At 43.4% G+C, this 17,458-nt stretch overlaps 1 protein-coding gene across 4 annotated transcripts in view; it reads left to right on the forward strand.

The window, feature by feature from the left end:
• Window positions 1–17,458, forward strand: part of pvrl2l (PVR cell adhesion molecule related 2 like) — a 256,021-nt gene that overhangs the window by 121,435 nt on the left and 117,128 nt on the right. For all 4 annotated transcript variants that reach the window (XM_029443095.1, XM_029443096.1, XM_029443097.1 and 1 more), the window contains exons 4-6: window positions 2,656–2,949; window positions 6,495–6,612; window positions 7,274–7,422. In XM_029443095.1, coding sequence (XP_029298955.1) covers window positions 2,656–2,949; window positions 6,495–6,612; window positions 7,274–7,422 — 561 coding nt within the window. The remainder of the gene's footprint in view (window positions 1–2,655; window positions 2,950–6,494; window positions 6,613–7,273; window positions 7,423–17,458) is intronic.

Consider the following 17,458-nt stretch of genomic DNA (forward strand, 5'->3'; position numbering starts at 1 on the left):
TCAAGTACCTCGGGGTCTCGTTCGCGAGTGAGGGGACGATGGAGCGAGAGATTGGCCGGAGAATCGGAGCAGCGGGGGCGGTATTGTATTCGCTTTACTGCACCGTTGTGACGAAAAGAGAGCTGAGCCAGAAGGCAAAGCTCTCGATCTACCAGTCGATCTTCGTTCCTACCCACACCTATGGTCATGAAGGCTGGGTCATGACCGTAAGAACGAGATCGCAGGTACAAGCAGCCAAAATTAGTTTTCTCATACTGGTGGCTGGCGTCTCCCTTAGAGATGGGTTAGAGAGTAGAGCCGCTGCTCCTTTACGTTGAAAGGAGCCAGTTGAGGTGATTCAGGCATCTAGTAAGGAGCCACCTGGGCGCCACCCTAGGGAGGTGTTCCAGGCACGTCCAACTGGGAGGAGACCACAGGGAAGACCCAGGACTCGGTGGAGAGATTATATCTCCTCACTGGCCTGGGAACGCCTCAGGATCCCCCAGTTGGAGCCGGAGGATCTGGCCCGGAGAAGGGAAGATTGGGGTTCCTTAGTGGAGCTGCTGCCCCCGCGACCCGACCCCGGATAAGCGGTAGACGATGGATGGATGGATGGACCTTGTAATTCTACATGGTTGTTCCGAACCAAAGTGAAAAGAAGGCCGTCATAGAGATGCCGGAGCCACGTTGTCGTTTAAATATGGAGATAACATTTTCAGATTGTCTCTCCGTGAAGATTCGTAATGTTTCACTCGGCCGTTTATGGTGTGATGTGACAGAAATACATTTTCATACAATTTATTCACAAGAAGTATTTGTACCTTTTATTTCTGTCTCACAACAACAAACCATTCCACTTTTGTGGAGCCTCTTTTACTAAGACAGAGAAAGTTAAATAGAAGTGGATGGTGCAACACATTACCTTTGTCCATTTTCCACAATGTGGCGCTCTGTTTTCTTAAAGGTTGCAGCTGTCCAGGTGGCTTGCTCCTGGTCAACGGCACTAATTCGCCGCTCAAAGTTTACCAAAGTTGAACTTGATGTGAAACACTGGTGCAGAAAATTTGTCTGCGAGCATTTCCCAGATTTTGCCCCTAAAATCTTACCATTTTCGAATACTGACAGGGACTTAACAATTATACATCTACTGGATACATTAAAGTAATTTTAGTGTTTCGTTAATGGAAAACTGATGGGAAAATACTGAGTGTTTAGCTACAGCAGAGGACATAGTCGTGAACTGCTGCTGAACTATAGATCAAAGAACATTCCTCAGTTGATTGATCAGTACATCTGTCTTTACTGTAAACAAGCAATAAACCAAAGAAGAACTGATCTGAATCAGTTTTTTCCTTTGATCTGTGTCTATATATATATCCCAGAGGGGACAGTCACTCCTCTGAGCAACACGACAGCATTACAATCCTGTATGTGTGAGTTTGATCATCTTTTGTATGTATAATAACTCTGCTCCTTCTTGCAAGAATATTGATTAAAACCCTTATTTGATTTGGATCCTGACTTTGTGGGTTTCTTTAAGAAACAAAAATATTTAACACTGTTAGGAGAAATAATGCTAAAGTATAATGACATACTTAGCATTGTTAGGTCTGTTTTGTTGGTTGGTGGTATATTTCTTGAACCATTTTGAGATTTTTGCAGTCTTGATGTAGCAAACATATTTTCAACCATTTAAAAAAAAAAAAAGGAACATAAATACAAACTTTGGTGTCAGACCCTTAAAATCAAAGAGCGATGACTTCAATTTCTCCAATGAATCAATTAACCTGCAGGCAATGCCGTGGCAAGAAAATGTGTTTTCAATAATTGCTTGACTTTTTCCTGATAAGTAAATTCTCTGTACACTTGCAACAGATAGAAAGGTATTCAGGGGAAGTTCACATCCTGCAGTACAACATGACACATGTGAAGAGTGGGTATAACAAAAAAAGTAAATTGCAACACTTGGAAATAACCAAATAATGGAATTCACTGACATTTACAGATTGATTGGTAGTGGAAGGACATTTTCTTGGAACATTGCCACTTTATAGAACAAGTCCACTTTGATTTAACAAAGCTAATGTGATGGGTGAGGGAAAAGCAATGTTTAGTCTATCACTGTTGTAATGCGAATGCCTCGTAACTGTTGCTATGTTTGATGTGTAACTTCAATTATGGGACCACCTGCAAAATAATCTATGATGATGAAGCTCAGTCGAAACCTATTGGTTGATGTCAAAAATGCGCTGTCCTTGTTACTATGAAGTTTTAGTTTGAAAATTTTTTCACACAGTTTGCAAGGGATGGGCTTTGTTCTGGATTATTCTCAGAGCATACTAGCTGTTATTAAATCATAAAAATGTATATTAACTAGATTTTAAGATTCTAATGCTCTATAACGTTTACATTTAGATACTCTAAGATTCTTAAGGATCGAGCTGTACTTTTTCTTTTTTTCTTTGTGATGTTAAGTGGCCTAGGGTCACACCAGAGGGCTTAGCCCCCCTCTCATCTGGGTTTCATTACAGCCACAGCAGGATGCCACCGTGTACAGTATATGCACATCACATCAAACTGATTGAACCTCCTCCCTCTTCTCCTCCTCTGTCTCATGTCTGATGTGTCTTTCTTTTACTCTTTTCCCCACCTGTCTCCCTCATTCTCTGCTTTTAGCCAAGCCTAAGAACTCCGCCAAAGTTGTGACCGCGCAGGCCGGGACCAAGTCTGTGGTGGTGGCCCAGTGTGAGGCGGCGGACGGCAAACCGGCTGCCACTATCAAGTGGCTGGCGTCGGTTGGGGGCAACCACTCAACCAGCACCACGGACGGGCCGGACGGCACGGTGACGGTACGCAGCGAGTATCGGCTGGTTCCCACGCCGGCAGATAACGGCAGGGAGGTGACATGCATGGTCGACCAGAGGACACAGGAGCGGCCGTGGGTTCACTCTGTCAAGCTCTCTGTGGAATGTAAGGAACACACTTTAACACCCCAGGGCCATTTTGTCTTACTACCATGTTTGTCCAACTAAGGATACAATTAACTTGGCTGGATCCAAAAAAAACAACTGCTAACAACTTCAGACACCGATCGGTACCTTGCCAGAGCCTTTAGTCCTTTGGCAGTTACCTCCAGACCTTTCACTACTTATCTATAGACATTGCACAGACTGTCAAATACAACAATGATCAATCTACATTTATATCCAAGCTGCGAGGCAGCAATGATGAGGAGGTGATACTTTAATGATGGTGTGCAGCACTACACACACTCCTAATGCACTTCCGAGTCGCTTCTCTAATGGTCTAAATAACAGAAACAACATCTGGTCTATTTGCTGAAACATCTAAGATCAGAGTATGTAACAGTCCAACAGGATGATAACAAGCAGTGGAGAGAGACTAATAGGCATTTTAATGTAGTGAAGGGTATGGTATGATAATAGAGGATAACTGTTCGTTCCTAGTATTTGTGCACTTAGCATTTGATTTAATAGTGCAGTGCCTGTTCGAGATGTGCTTGGGCCGCTGCTTCTTGGGTTTCGAAGTGAGTTTATGCACGCGTTTAAGGCAGCAACACTACAGTCTACGCATCACAAACGTAGACTGAATGCAAAATCTCCCATGAAAACTTCATTCCCTCAATAAAGTCAAAGCCCCATTGAATGTGTCCATCCCAGGATTGATGAACGCTTTGGAAGAAAGTTGAAGTTTAGACTGGCTGACACGCATAGAGACGTTTTCATTTAAAAGGCGACGCACCTTTTTGGCTGCTCAGGGCACCTCTACCGTAACGGTACTGATAAACGTCCAACGTGTTTAACTTACACAAACGCACAAACACAAACATCCTCATTTGTATTACCGGTAACGCAATGGCACGGACAGGCGCGCTACTTTGTGATGGGAAACATACAGAGACGACCCATAGTGGTCGTTAGTGGACGTGGCCTATTTGTGATTTTTATTATTGCGCTAACAAAAGTTCACTCCACTCACGCGGGTCCTCAGCAACACATTCACACAGTCCAAAGGTGGGCAGGATTATCAAAACTCGAATACACATACACACACTATAATGACAGACGTCTCTGTGTTTGTATAAGTATGAGGATTGCGGAAGCAGGTCATTATGCAATCAGCTGCTGGGACCTTTTGTGCCTGTGCCTTGGCTAAAATACTTTTAAACCTAGTTTTAAACCCACAAAGACCTTGGTTAGGCAATCCATCAACTAATACAATAACAACAAATGTCCTGGCATACACACATTGCAGTCAGCCTACCATTATTACATTCCATCCACATTCCATTTTTGTTATTTTGATCCTTGGCTGATTAGCACAGGGCGGTGTGCATTGCATGAATTGTAGCATCTTTCAAGGTCTTTGTGTTCGCCACCGTTTCTCCTTTGTTGCTAATTTCTGAGCAGATTGTGACAAATGAATCCAGAGTTCTGTAATTGTGTAAAGTATGAAGACAAACAAAACAGATGCCCTGTGATAACATCCAATGTTACGCCTAAGCCCAAACTTTAAGAGCAGCTCTGTAAAAGTCAGTTGAATAAAATCATCTTTTTACTTTCAGGAGTAAAGAAAATCAAGGAGGCATATGTGTGTACACAAATGTGCACACATTGCTTTCATGTAATCCATTAATTTCCATGGGATTAAAATGTGAGACAGGTTCAGCGTGGCTTCACAGAGATTTAGGGAAGCTGACGGCATTGTCTCAACTGTGTGACCTCGCTTCTGTTTACTACAAAGATGGAACAGATTGTCTTTGTTCAGCCTCTTTTTATAATCTGCAATTTTTAGACCACACACACACACACACCCACGCTCAAACATACATATGTAATCAAACTGCCTGTCAAGCTGAGGCAAGAAATAACGAGGAATACTGTAAGCATAAGAAATTCATCTATACAAACACAAGCCCCCTGGCTACACACACACACACACACACACACACACACACACACACTCATACACAGGGTCATGCCTGCATATGAAGCTGTCAAATTATCTTTACTGGCAACATATACTTAAGCAACATATACACACTCTGTGCATCGCAGTGTGCATGTAATCAGATTTAGCATCTATGTGTGTGAAACATTTGTGTGTGTGGGGGCGTATATGCGCTTGTACAGTATGCACACCATCCATACACTATATTACAAATGTTAATACAAAAAAAGGCTGAGGGATCTCACCTGTCAAGCTGTCAGTGCGTATGCTGTAGGAAAGAGTTACACAAACATGTTTGTACTTATATACTTGTGGGGACTAGGGATATACCCAAATCCCAATCCATCCAGGAATGCCATGGAAACCGATTCTTCTTCTCCCTGAAGTTGCTCGTTATCATTTGCAGGGAGAAAAAAAGCCATGTTTGACATGTATATGGGTCAGTTATGTTTCTTCAAATCGATTCATATCATTGTGGATGGCCACAAGATACAACTTAGTTTAGTTAAAAAGAAATAGGATGTGGAAATATATATCATAATACATTTTATGCCAATATTACATCGCGTTGATGCTTAGTCTCTATCTTAATTCTATCTTTAACCCTGAAACCCTTAATGGAGGCGACAACCTGCAATATGTCCTCACTCTCAAAACATTGGTCCTCACAAAGATAGAACTACCGGAGCACACACACTTAACACACTGTGACTCCTCACTGTGTATGTGTTAGTTTAGTGATGGTGTGAGGGATCATGTCTCCTGTCTGCTGTGTAACTCAGATCAGCTTTTATAGGTCAAAACTCTCTAGGAGGAACGCACACACACACACACACACACACACACACACACACACACACACACACACACACACACACACACACACACACACACACATATCTCACACCACTCACTTACCCTCCCACACACTGTCCTCTCCTCACACTCCTTACTCTGTCTCTCTCTCTTTGTCAATCTCTCTCTCTCTCTCTCTCTCTCTCTCTCTCTCTGCGACTGGAAAGAGAGCTAGGCTCTTCTGTTCTGCCTGTTTTAACTTCCTACACGCATTGCTTTGGTTTGCCTTCACTGTAAAATAAGACTCTTATGAGAGTGACACTAACTGATTTTCTCATCCTCCCGGTGTAAGTGTGCATCAATTCGGGGGGAAAAGCTCTCTAAGGTAGTGAGGTTTTTACTCTGCATACAACGGAGCTCACACACATGCACTGTACACACATTTCTAGTCTTGTAGGAGGATTTGAAGGGATAGTCTGGATTTTTTAAAGTGTTGTTGCATGAGGTGTTTTTCCATAGTCAGTGTATTACTTACAGTCCATGGTCTGGAATATGGCACACAAGCTAAGCAATGTACAGCTCTGGACGGGGGCAGCAGCTAAATGTAACCAAAGCAGCACTAACAAAAGAAGACACTGATATCGGACACAGTACGTTGTGTTGTTGGGCGGCTCTGGGGATTCTGAACAAACCTCATAATGTGAAACATCTATATGAATGTAATAAAATGACGTCGCTCTCTCTTTCAGACCCCCCCTCTGTATCCATAGAGGGCTACGACAACAACTGGTACGTTGGCCGTTCAGACGCTGTGCTGCTCTGCATGGCAAATGGCAACCCTGAGCCCACCACCGTCACCTGGACCGCGTAAGAATCCCACTCTGTGCATGTGTGCATGTTGATGCGTCTCTCCCTCCACCTCCCTCAGAGAGAGTGACAGAGTTTCTGATTGTTGATGTAATCACGACAGAAGCGTGCACCACAATCCTGCGTCTTTAACGATAATTTCCTAGTCATTTTTTGATCAACACAAAAGCTCTTAACATCTCATCTCGATGGCGTGCTGCGCTGGGTTTTGTAAGTGTGCGTGTGTGTTTTTTGTTGATGAATATTGAGCAGGGACACAGAACTGCTCACATTAATGCTGTCTTTGAATATCAAAGTCACAAACCGTCTCTTTTTTCTTGTTTTTCATCTCTATCTTTTCCTATCTTTCTCTGTTTTTTCTTTTTCTCATTTTCCTCTTCCCCTCTCTCATCGATTTGTGTTTTTGATATTCTTCTGCTTCATCTTATTTTATCCAATATCTCAAAACATATGGTGCCCTCGTTGCTTTTTCTTACGTTTTTTATTTTCCCTCCCTCTGTCTTCTCTAATCTTTTCTTCTGATATCCATCATTTCTCCGGTCCTTTTCTTTCACTCCCTCCATCTGTCCTCTTCACCACCTCACTCCTCCTTTATTCCTTCAATACATCCCTCTTTCTCTCTCTCTTCCCTTCCTTCTTCATCCTGCTTCCATCTCTCCAGGGCGTCTGGTGCTCTGCCAGACACAGTGGTGGTGAGCGGCAACAAGTTGACGGTAAGGAAAGTGGACGACGCCGTCAACACCACTTTCATCTGCGAGGTCAAGAACAAGCACGGGGCCAGCAGTCACCAGATCACCACCATCGTCATCGGTGAGTCCATCAAACCACACACACACACACACACACACACACACACACACACACACACACACACACACACACATACACACATGCTGTACATGTGTGGAAGTGTGTACACATGCACACAACATGTGCATGTACTGTAACCTGCAAATATGATGAACACACACAGGTGACACAACATCCCATCAAACACAATGGGACAATTTTCTCAAACAGCATGCGATCACAGCCTGCACACACATGCACACACACACACACACACACACACACACACACACACACACACACACACACACACACACACTGGTTAGCTGATGCTTCTCCATACCTAATTGTTTTCACAGGTGTACCTAACATGTGCGGTCACACATCATGATAGACATTTGTTGCACATACAGGCTACATCCCTCCTCAGACATACACACACGCACACGCACACACACACACACACACACACACACACACACATGCTGGGATCAGGGCTGATCTGAGAGCTGCAGGGATGCTTGTCTCTCTCAATCTTCACATTGGATTTTTATTCCTCTCTTTCTCCTTGCTAGCCGGCTTTCAGCAAAGCGTGGCAGAGGCTTTTGATTGACCCCTTTCCCCACAGCAGGGCCAAATTGCAGGACAAGGGCCAACTCGAAATGTTTGTAACTTCAGATCGAAAACCACTTGAAACTGCGATCTATATGGCCACGCTGCGAGCGGGAAACTGTAGCTCTGCTGAACGTAAATGAAATGTGAATGGTGGTTTATGAGTCTGAGAGTCGGCCCTCGGTGCAGCGTTCTGGCCCTGCGGTGGACGCAATGGTGTTGGAATTGTTGGAAGGTGACTAAATTCTTTCAATGGATTCAAGTTGGTGTGAGCCAGTTTGCCCAGGTTTATTTTTCTTTCTCTTCTTTCTTTCTTCTTTTTTTTTTTTCGTTTACCTTTCCATCCACTATTTATTTTGCATTACAACTAACGCCTTCTAAGCACAAGTGCTCTATCTTTCTCCTTTTTATGTTTTCTCTCCTCTTTTACCTTCAAATCTCTCCTTATATGTGGCAGGAGTATGCCTGTTGTCTCTGCATGCACTCTTGATCTTTCTGCTGGGTCTTGACTTTTGACGTTTGCTAGTCCGGTGATTTGGCTTCTGTTGCCACGGTGTTCGGTCGGGGTTTTCTCTTTCCCTCTGCTGCTTTCACACATTGATCCGACACACACACACACACACACACACACACACACACACACACACCTGCACTCACAAACCCAGGAACGTGTCCGCATGCTGTAATGCCTCACTGCACATCAGCAGGCAGGCCTCGAAACCTTCCTTTATCACTGTGTGTGTTCCCCCAGTGTTGTACTCCACACTGTCTGTATGACCGGTCAAACCGCTCTCCTTCCTCCTTCTATAACTCTTTTTCTGAGGAATTAGTTGGACTAATCACCATGCTGAGGTTACATCAAAACAAACAAAAAACCTTCTACGCTTTTGCCAAAGATAGAGAGAAAGCTACATTTAGAAAATCCGTGGGAAATTGGAGCTGGAGATTTGAATTGTCTCCTTTGAGAACAAAGATGCTTTGTAGCCAGGCAGTGTGTTGGGAGGGATGTGTGGGAGGTTCAGAAGTGGCTAAGCTGCTGCTGTTCTAGCTGGAAGCATAGCAATGTGACTGACTCAAAGTATCAGGCAGGGTACTCTTTCTCCTTCTAGCACACACACATACACGCACACACTGAAATCCTTTACACATGTAAAATCTCCACACATAACTCACAACGTACACAAACATACTTTGAGCGCTCGCAAAAACAATCTGTCCAAGTACCTGAAATCAAGCCCAGACTTTGTGATCCGTCCTCTGTGCTCAATGTGTCCTTGGTGTTTCACGGCCTGCGTGTGTTCCACCGCAGTGAAATAACCGGATGGTTATATGGTAACGTAGTGCCTTAATCTCTCAGTTTAACACGTTTACTTACAGAGGGTGAGCCAGAACTCTAAGCTGGCGAGGTGTGGGCCGACAGAGCGCGTTGCTAAGTGAACAAACAAAGATGGCAGCTTTTCTATACTGTTTTTGCTTTACATTTTAGCTGTCCTACTCATCATAAGTGACTTCCCATGAGTACATAGGTGTGTTGCTCAATGAAACAACTTGACTGATAAAAGTGACTTTGGCTATTGTGTGAATCACAGCTGTGAGCTGTGTTTGTACATGGCTGCCTGATGATGACTAACCTGCCATCTGTTATTTATCGTAAACAATCCTCACTGAACGCAAATTGTGTTGTGTCAGCACTAATATGATTCTTTAAAATAACAGCTTTTCACATCCTGGCTTTTGATTGATACAATTTGCATGTCTAATTGAAGTCGGTGCCAAGGTGGGAAAGCAAACTATTCTTGTAGGCCGGCAATGAAAAATGGCCCCGGACTAATGAATTAAACTAGCTTATCATTTAGCTTTAGGAATATTTATTCATGTGTCACCTGAGCCTTGAACTCCAACCCCCTACACTAGTCAAAAGCCTTAACCACTGCACCATAGGCTCGGATATTTAGCCCAGACAAATGCTACAACCTTAGACTATTGCTATGCTCGGAGGCATCACACAGGGCATTATACATGCTTATGTGTTCATTCTCTATAAAAATAGAGATACAAATGTTATAAAAAACATCAACCACTATACCATAGAGACACATAAGGTATTTAATGGCCACACTAGTCCTTTAAATACCTATCAGCATCACAAACGCACATTAAATGAACTCTTAATTGTGGTGTTGGCAGATAGGAATCATCACCTATAATGAGAGTCTCACTCAAAATGAATTGGGCCACCAGCTCACTCCCATCAGAACCACAGCCTGGTGACTATTTAGCATCTTTTTATTTTGCATTGGCCCGAACCTGAAGGCAAACTACCAGGAAAACTCCCAACACTCCAGATGGCCGGTCTGCCACTTAGTAGTGAATCACAAAGCGGCTACATTAGATTCACCTTTCTGAAAAAATTATTATATAAACGGCTGAACATCAAGCAACATGTGAGTTACTAATTAAAGCGCACACCAGCAGTTAAACCAGTGAACCCACTGAACAAATGATTCATGTATCTTATACCGTCTAAGTCCGAACAGAAAATGAATGTTTTCATAGTGTTTTTATAACTTAGCACACTGAAAGTGTTATGTCTTGTCATGTAGTCCGTTTTCTTTTTTCTTTTTGTACTTACAGCAGTTAACAAAGCACCACTAACCTTAATGAACTGGGAGTATATCATGTTCCCAGAGAGGCCTTTCAAATGGTTTTATGTGTTCAGCAATGTATTTTTCTCTCAATCAATATGTGGAAGTCACCCACATGCTCCCTGAAACCTGCGGCCTCAAATTTGCGGGCATGGCCGTTTTGTTTTCTGCTGACATTGTTATCTTCATAGTGTGTGAACAGATTTGTACCATTCCAAACTGCATTTGAAATGTCCCTCTCCCTTCATTTGAAGTGTAACGATACCCCTTACCATTCTCTTACAACGTTAGTTTGTATCATGAACATGGGACACTGGGAACAAAGGGATGACCTCTTCACAATAACAGCCTCCCAGTGTTTCAACAGTAGAAAACTCCTTGTACTGAGACGTAACATAGAACTAAACACAGGAAGACATTTTGAAATGGTGCTTGCTCCGTCATGCAGTACCGTGCATGTATTGAGCCAATTAGTTCAGCACAAGACACAGCGTTGGCTGTGTAAGAAGACCATTACGGGTTGGCCCCAGCTGACCTTTCTACCAAACACACTGATAAGATGGAATCTGTTATCTTGCAGTCGAAACGCATATAATCAAGGCTCCGTATGCCGTGGCGCAGCCCAACCGTTCTCTACAGAGAATTTGAGATGAGTTTGTTGTGACTGTAGTTGTTTTATTATTTTGGAGTGCAAGATATCATCATGGAAGACATCATAGAAATCTGTTTTCTAAAGGTTGGACATTGTACCTTAACACATTGCCTTGAGTAAAACCTAAAAGCATACAATGTCTTTGGATCAGTGTGATCCGGCTTTTGTTCCTTTAACATCTGTGTTTCCCTGAAGAAAACCCTCAGGAGTAAACCACTTGCCACTAACTGTAGTGATAGAATCCAGCTCTCAGTGTGCGATCTAAACTGTCAGGCGTGAAAGGCCTGTCTCTCAATAATGTAGCGGTTAATACCCCGGCACTTTGTGTACACGAACCCAGTACACCCTGCTAATTTCCCTGCTGAGAACTGTTAAGAGCTCCTCTCTGTTCTGTTAAATGGTAGATGAAAGCACAGTGAGGTCTGGCTTTTCTGCTGCCGTCAAGCAGCCGTCACGTGTCATGATTTCCCCTCTGCCTCCACTGGGGCCGCGACTTAAAGGAGGAAGAGATGTGGGGTTGCAAAGGGGGGGAAGAGAGGTGAGGTAGGAGGAAGAAGAGACTGAAGTGGAGATGAAGAAAGAGGAGGAGGAGAGGATGGTAGAAGAGGGATAAAGAAGAGTGTGTGAGTGTGTTTCCCAAAGTTCCATCTACACACACAGTCCATCTCATGCATCCTGAGCTCTCAGGAGTAAACGCTACTGTAAGACAGCTACAGATGTTTTGCTAACGAGATTGAAATGTGTACAGCACCCTCCTAAAGGCCAATTTGTACTTCAACGTATGCTCCAGTTTCGTTCCACACTCCGGTTCAGTTGGTGGCACCTGTAGCTGGTTGGAAGAAGAAGATAACAAAATGAAGGTGTGTTTTGAAGAGTGAAACGTAACAACGTAACACCACTGTAACCACCTGGAGTATGAATGGAACCTACACACACACACACACACACACCCACACACACCCTCAACTCCCATCCATTCAAATGAGGATGCCAGCTATGCATGGCTTGCTTGGAGAGAGAGAGAGAGGAAGTGAGAGGGAGAGAGAGAGAGAGACGAAGTGAGAGAGAGGGAGAGAGGGAGAGACGAAGTGAGAGAGAGAGAGAGAGGGAGAGACGAAGTGTGAGAGAGAGAGAGAGAGAGAGAGGGAGGGAAAGAGAGAGAGAGAGAGGAAGTGAGAGAGAGAGAGAGAGGGAGAGATGAAGTGAGAGAGAGGAGAGACGAAGTGAGTGAGAGAGAGAGGGAGAGACGAAGTGAGTGAGAGAGAGAGGGAGAGACGAAATGAGAGAGAGAGAGAGAGAGGGGAGAGATAATGCGAGAGAGGAGAGTGAGAGCGGCGCGTGAGAAAGTGAGTGGCGAAGCGAAGTCATGCGCGAAGGCAGTGCGAGAGAAGAGCGTTAGAGAGGACGCGAACGGAGAGAGGAGGCTCTCGAGCAGCTCGAAGGAGGGGGAGACGAACGCTTGGCGTGCGGCGCGCGCCGAGTGAGACTGAGAGAGAGGGAGGACGAGTGTGCGCGCGGGGGCGGGAGGGAGAGAGAGAGAGAGAGAGAGAGAGAGAGGGGGGGGGGGGATGTTGGCAGGAAAAACTATTGCAGTGGAGGATTGGAGGGGGTATGAGGCGGGGTAGGCAGTAGAATAAAAGACAGAGAGATGAAAAAAAAGAGGCTGAAAACCAAGATAAAGGTGGTTGGAGAGAGTGAATAAAGCTGAGAGTGAAGGAGAGGCACAGAGAGTTAACAGAGAGGCACAGAGATAACAGAGAGGCACAGAGGTAACAGAGAGGCACAGAGAGGTAACAGCAGGAGGAAAGTCCTTTAAAAACTCTCATGACTTCAGGTCCAGTTTTGAAAGAGTGAATTGGCAGGAGGCTGTGACCCCCTCTGTCCTCCACCCCTCTGCCCATCACTCTGTCCTCCCCCCCATACATCCAGTCCTTTCATGGGGAGTCCAGCTGGCACTGGGCTGGGGGCTGTTGTTGCCGATCAAATACAAACACACGCACACACACACGCACACGCACACACAGTCACATCTGAGGGGACCACTGGAGAAGCATTTCCTGGATTGCCTGCGGCGAACGAGATAGCTGTCCACCGGAAAAGCACATACTCACTAAGCAGAAACACACACACACACACACACACACACACACACACACACACGCACTCACACATGCACTCACGGACAAATTGGACCATGCAGCTCTGTGCATAAAATAATCAGATGATCTAGTCATTGGGGGGAAACCGCTGGCACTGACTCTCGGACATAAACCCTGGGCCAACCTCTGTGCAGGCTTAATGAAACACACACACTGCCTCACACACGGGGTGGAGCCATAGTGGAAGAGTTGTAACAGTATAATATATCCTGAATAATGGTCAAATATAAATCAATACATTACGCAAAATTTTGATTGGAGAAATTACAGGAAAACTAATTTAATGCTTGTTTCTGATTGGCTGGCCACATGTGCCTTAAGGTAATGTGACCTCATACATGATGCTGTCATCCAATAACATGGACGTGAAATGTACCCAACTATGATTATATACTATCATTTAACTATGAGTTTAACTGTTTTTAAATAAGCAAACAAAAAGGTGATTCCAAAGAGGTATTCAAGAAGTCAACAGGAAGGTGAGCTCCTGTCTCACACAGATAGATGCTATATTCAACCAAACGGTGTCAGTTTCCAACCCAGTCATTTTAGTATTTGTTATTCTGTATTACTATGCTGTTCAGTAGAGCCATTCTGCATTTTAATGCACATATTCAATGAGCATGTGACATTTAAAACGTTTGAACCTTGATTGCATGGCGTTTCCTCCGCCTCCCGCGTTCCTCGGATCCCTCTTGCACGTTATTTTTATATATCAAGACGCCTTGCGATGTGTTATTGCTTACGTACATTGTAGCAAGCAGACATTGTGTTACATGCTTGATAGAAATGTACTTGTCTCAGTTTTACTCTGCTCAAAGACCTCAAAGATGTGGGAGGTGTTGACGTTTGTTCTGCTTTATTCTTGGCTCACTTTGATGGGGTTGGATATTAATACCATAACACTGCCAAAAATACAACACAGCGTCTAACCAAAAAAACTCTGTTTATTAACAAAAATGTAAAAAACTGAAAAATCCCAAAAGTTACTAAATGGAATAAAATGCTGTTTGTTTTATTTTGTGTGTGGGAATCATCACATGATCCATTAGCCGTGTAATATTTGTTCATTCAAATAATTTTGGAAGCCTTGTTGTTGCTTTTTTACCTTATTATTATTATTATTATTATTATTATTATTATTATTATTATTATTATTATTATTATTATTATTATCACTACCTGTGTTGGGTTCGCCTGTCTGCTCACACACATTCACAGATGTGATTCATCAAAGCTGCTTGTCTTTCAAGGGTGGCTGGTTCCTGCGAAGCTGCTTAAACAGTGTTGTCAGAGCTGCACTACAACACAGCATGCTGTGACTGTGTGTGGTTATTAACAAACGTGTTGCTCCATATAAGATGCGCCTTAAAATGATCACTGGGAAATCCCATTTCACTTGTGTTGGATTTTGTGCTAAAAGAAACCACACAGGGAGAGATGGTTAAGTGTAAAAGCTCTTGAGCTGTGACCAATTCTTGAGAAATGTAAATTGGATCCAGCAGCATACAGTCAGGGTGTGAGAGGAACCATTGTTTTTATGTTGTCACAATCATAGTCGTTTTAGATTTTACATAATAGGAGTGGTTGAGGAGATTTTAAATAGAAAAATGTAAGAAAGGTGTTGTGTTGAATGTGTAATACTTTTAATAATAGCAAATAGAATTTCAATGGTGTGGAAATCCTTTTTAATTTCATTGTGATTTCAGTCTGCATAATTACACATCTCTTATCAGTTGTGCTCGTCAGACAGCTCGGGTGAATCCAAATATTGGCAGAAACACTAGGAATGATTTTATCCAGATGAGTTTTATTTCCACAGCCAAGTGACTTCCCAATGAAGTTTATCCCCCGAAAATTAGAAACAAGAAATTGGTAAGCGGCTCTATCTCTACCTAAATAAATAAAAAATCTCCATGAATCAGAGAAAAAGCTTGGTTGTTGCCCGCTCAGTGTGAATGTTGGGGCCGCGGCCACTCAGGGGTACCGTCTGTCAGGGAGATAAGGACTGAGGTGAGAGCCTCCAGGCTACGGCTTATCACACACAGACCTTGAGGGAATGCACAAACACACATGTGCACACAGAAACGTACAGGATGTGGCGAGGGGGGGGGGGGGTGCCTGGGGGCCTCCCACGTAGAGAGATTTGAGGTTGGGGAGGCTTATATCTAACCTCAGCATCAGCGGGTGCCCGGCAGCGGTAACTTTAGTCTATTTCTCTATCTGTCTCACAGCAGGATGACCATCCAGTCGACAGATTACTGTCACCGGTGCGAAAGAAAAGAAAGCTGTCTGTATGTAACATTTCCACTGGCTCATATTTGTGCTTTATGATTAGAGCCCCTTCAGTGTCTCAGAAAGAGAGTGACCCGGGGCAATCAGAGGAAACACTGCGGTGTTCGTCTTAATCGAGCGGTGCTGGAAAATAATCATCTCATCTCCTGCTGTGTGATTTCTGGTGGTTGATGACGAGACTCAGTTTCTTCTGTGGAGGGGAGAGTGACCCCACTGACTGGTTGCATTATGGGTAAAATATCGGATGTGTTTTCGTGTCGGCGACTCTTTCATCCAGCATCAAGCATTTTGTTTTAATATCTCAACACTATATGACATTACAGAGCGGGATAACTGCAATTGAGACATAATTATACAGTATTTTAAATTATGGATACAGACCAAACATTCTCAACTTAAACCATCAGAAAAAGTCAGTTCATCAGAATTAAACACCCAGTGCTGCTTTATTCTTTCTTTTTTGAACATTTAATAATCATACAGAGTAAAGATGTCATAGAAAAAGTCCAGATAACACTTTCTTATATTCAAATACTCTCTTGATGTTTTTTCTTTTATTCTGTTCTTTAACTTGCGTTCTGAATGCAAAACATTTTTTCCCTGTGTCCGTGAGTTGTTGGAAAGGAGCTCACAAACTGAAGCATTAAGAGACGAGTGTGTGAGATGAGATTATTTCTGTAAGCAGTTATTACAGGTCCTTTTACATTCCAGGTCATTTAGCAGACGCTCTTATCCAGAGCGACTCACAGTGAACTAACTACAGGGACAGTCTCCCCGGAGCAGCTCAGGGTTAAGTACCTTGCTCAGGGGCACAATGGTGGCAGCCCTGGTGTTGAACTCTCAACCATCTGTTTTGGAACCTTTCATCTTGTATTTGGAAACCATAGCACAAGACCACCAGGCCATCACCACCCTTTATCTGCTCTGTCCGGTACAGTTATCAGAAAACCAGAGACAGTAATACAGACACTACTTACCTCCCGATGCAAGTGTTGGTGTTGGGACATGCTACACGTGCTAGCAATTCACATTTAAGGGATGTTTTTGGGGCTTTTAAATTGCTACTTTTTTTATATTGAATAAAATGTGAATAAAAAATATAACTGCTCCAAAGATTGGAGAAGCTACCCCCATATAAGGTATCTTTTTATCCATAAGGGTAAGATTTGTCCTTGAGGAGTAACCTTGCTGTGTTTGGCATGAGCTACAGTACATTCTTCAAGTACCTTGTCCTTCAATGTGTAATGTAAGAAACCTTCAGGGGAAGAATATTAGATGAGAGGTTGGGGTATTAGTGTGGCCTGGTGGGGGGAGAGGAGCACTCATTACTGAAAGGTCAACAGTTCAATCTCAACATCAGCAGCTGTGTGGCCTCCCTGAACTCTGCAGCTCCTCTCCCTCAGTATTTCTATAGTCAGTGCTGAAATGTCAATTGTGATCTCATAGTTTTCCATGTAAGATTCACTGTTAGGAAGGGATTCACTGATAGTGATATTCTGGTCCGAGACTCATCTTTAAAATAACAATGGCAATAAAATAGCAATGTTTTTGTTGTGCATTTAACTAACGCAAAATGAATGAGACACAACAGAGAAACATCAGCCACATGTCATCTTATTTGCCAATAAATTGGTGCATCTCTAATGTTAGGGTGTTGTTAGAAATTGTACAGTTTGGTAAAGGTTGTGCACATT

This window comes from Cottoperca gobio, chromosome 11 (genome assembly GCF_900634415.1).
Source record: "Cottoperca gobio chromosome 11, fCotGob3.1, whole genome shotgun sequence".
NCBI lineage: Eukaryota > Metazoa > Chordata > Actinopteri > Perciformes > Bovichtidae > Cottoperca > Cottoperca gobio.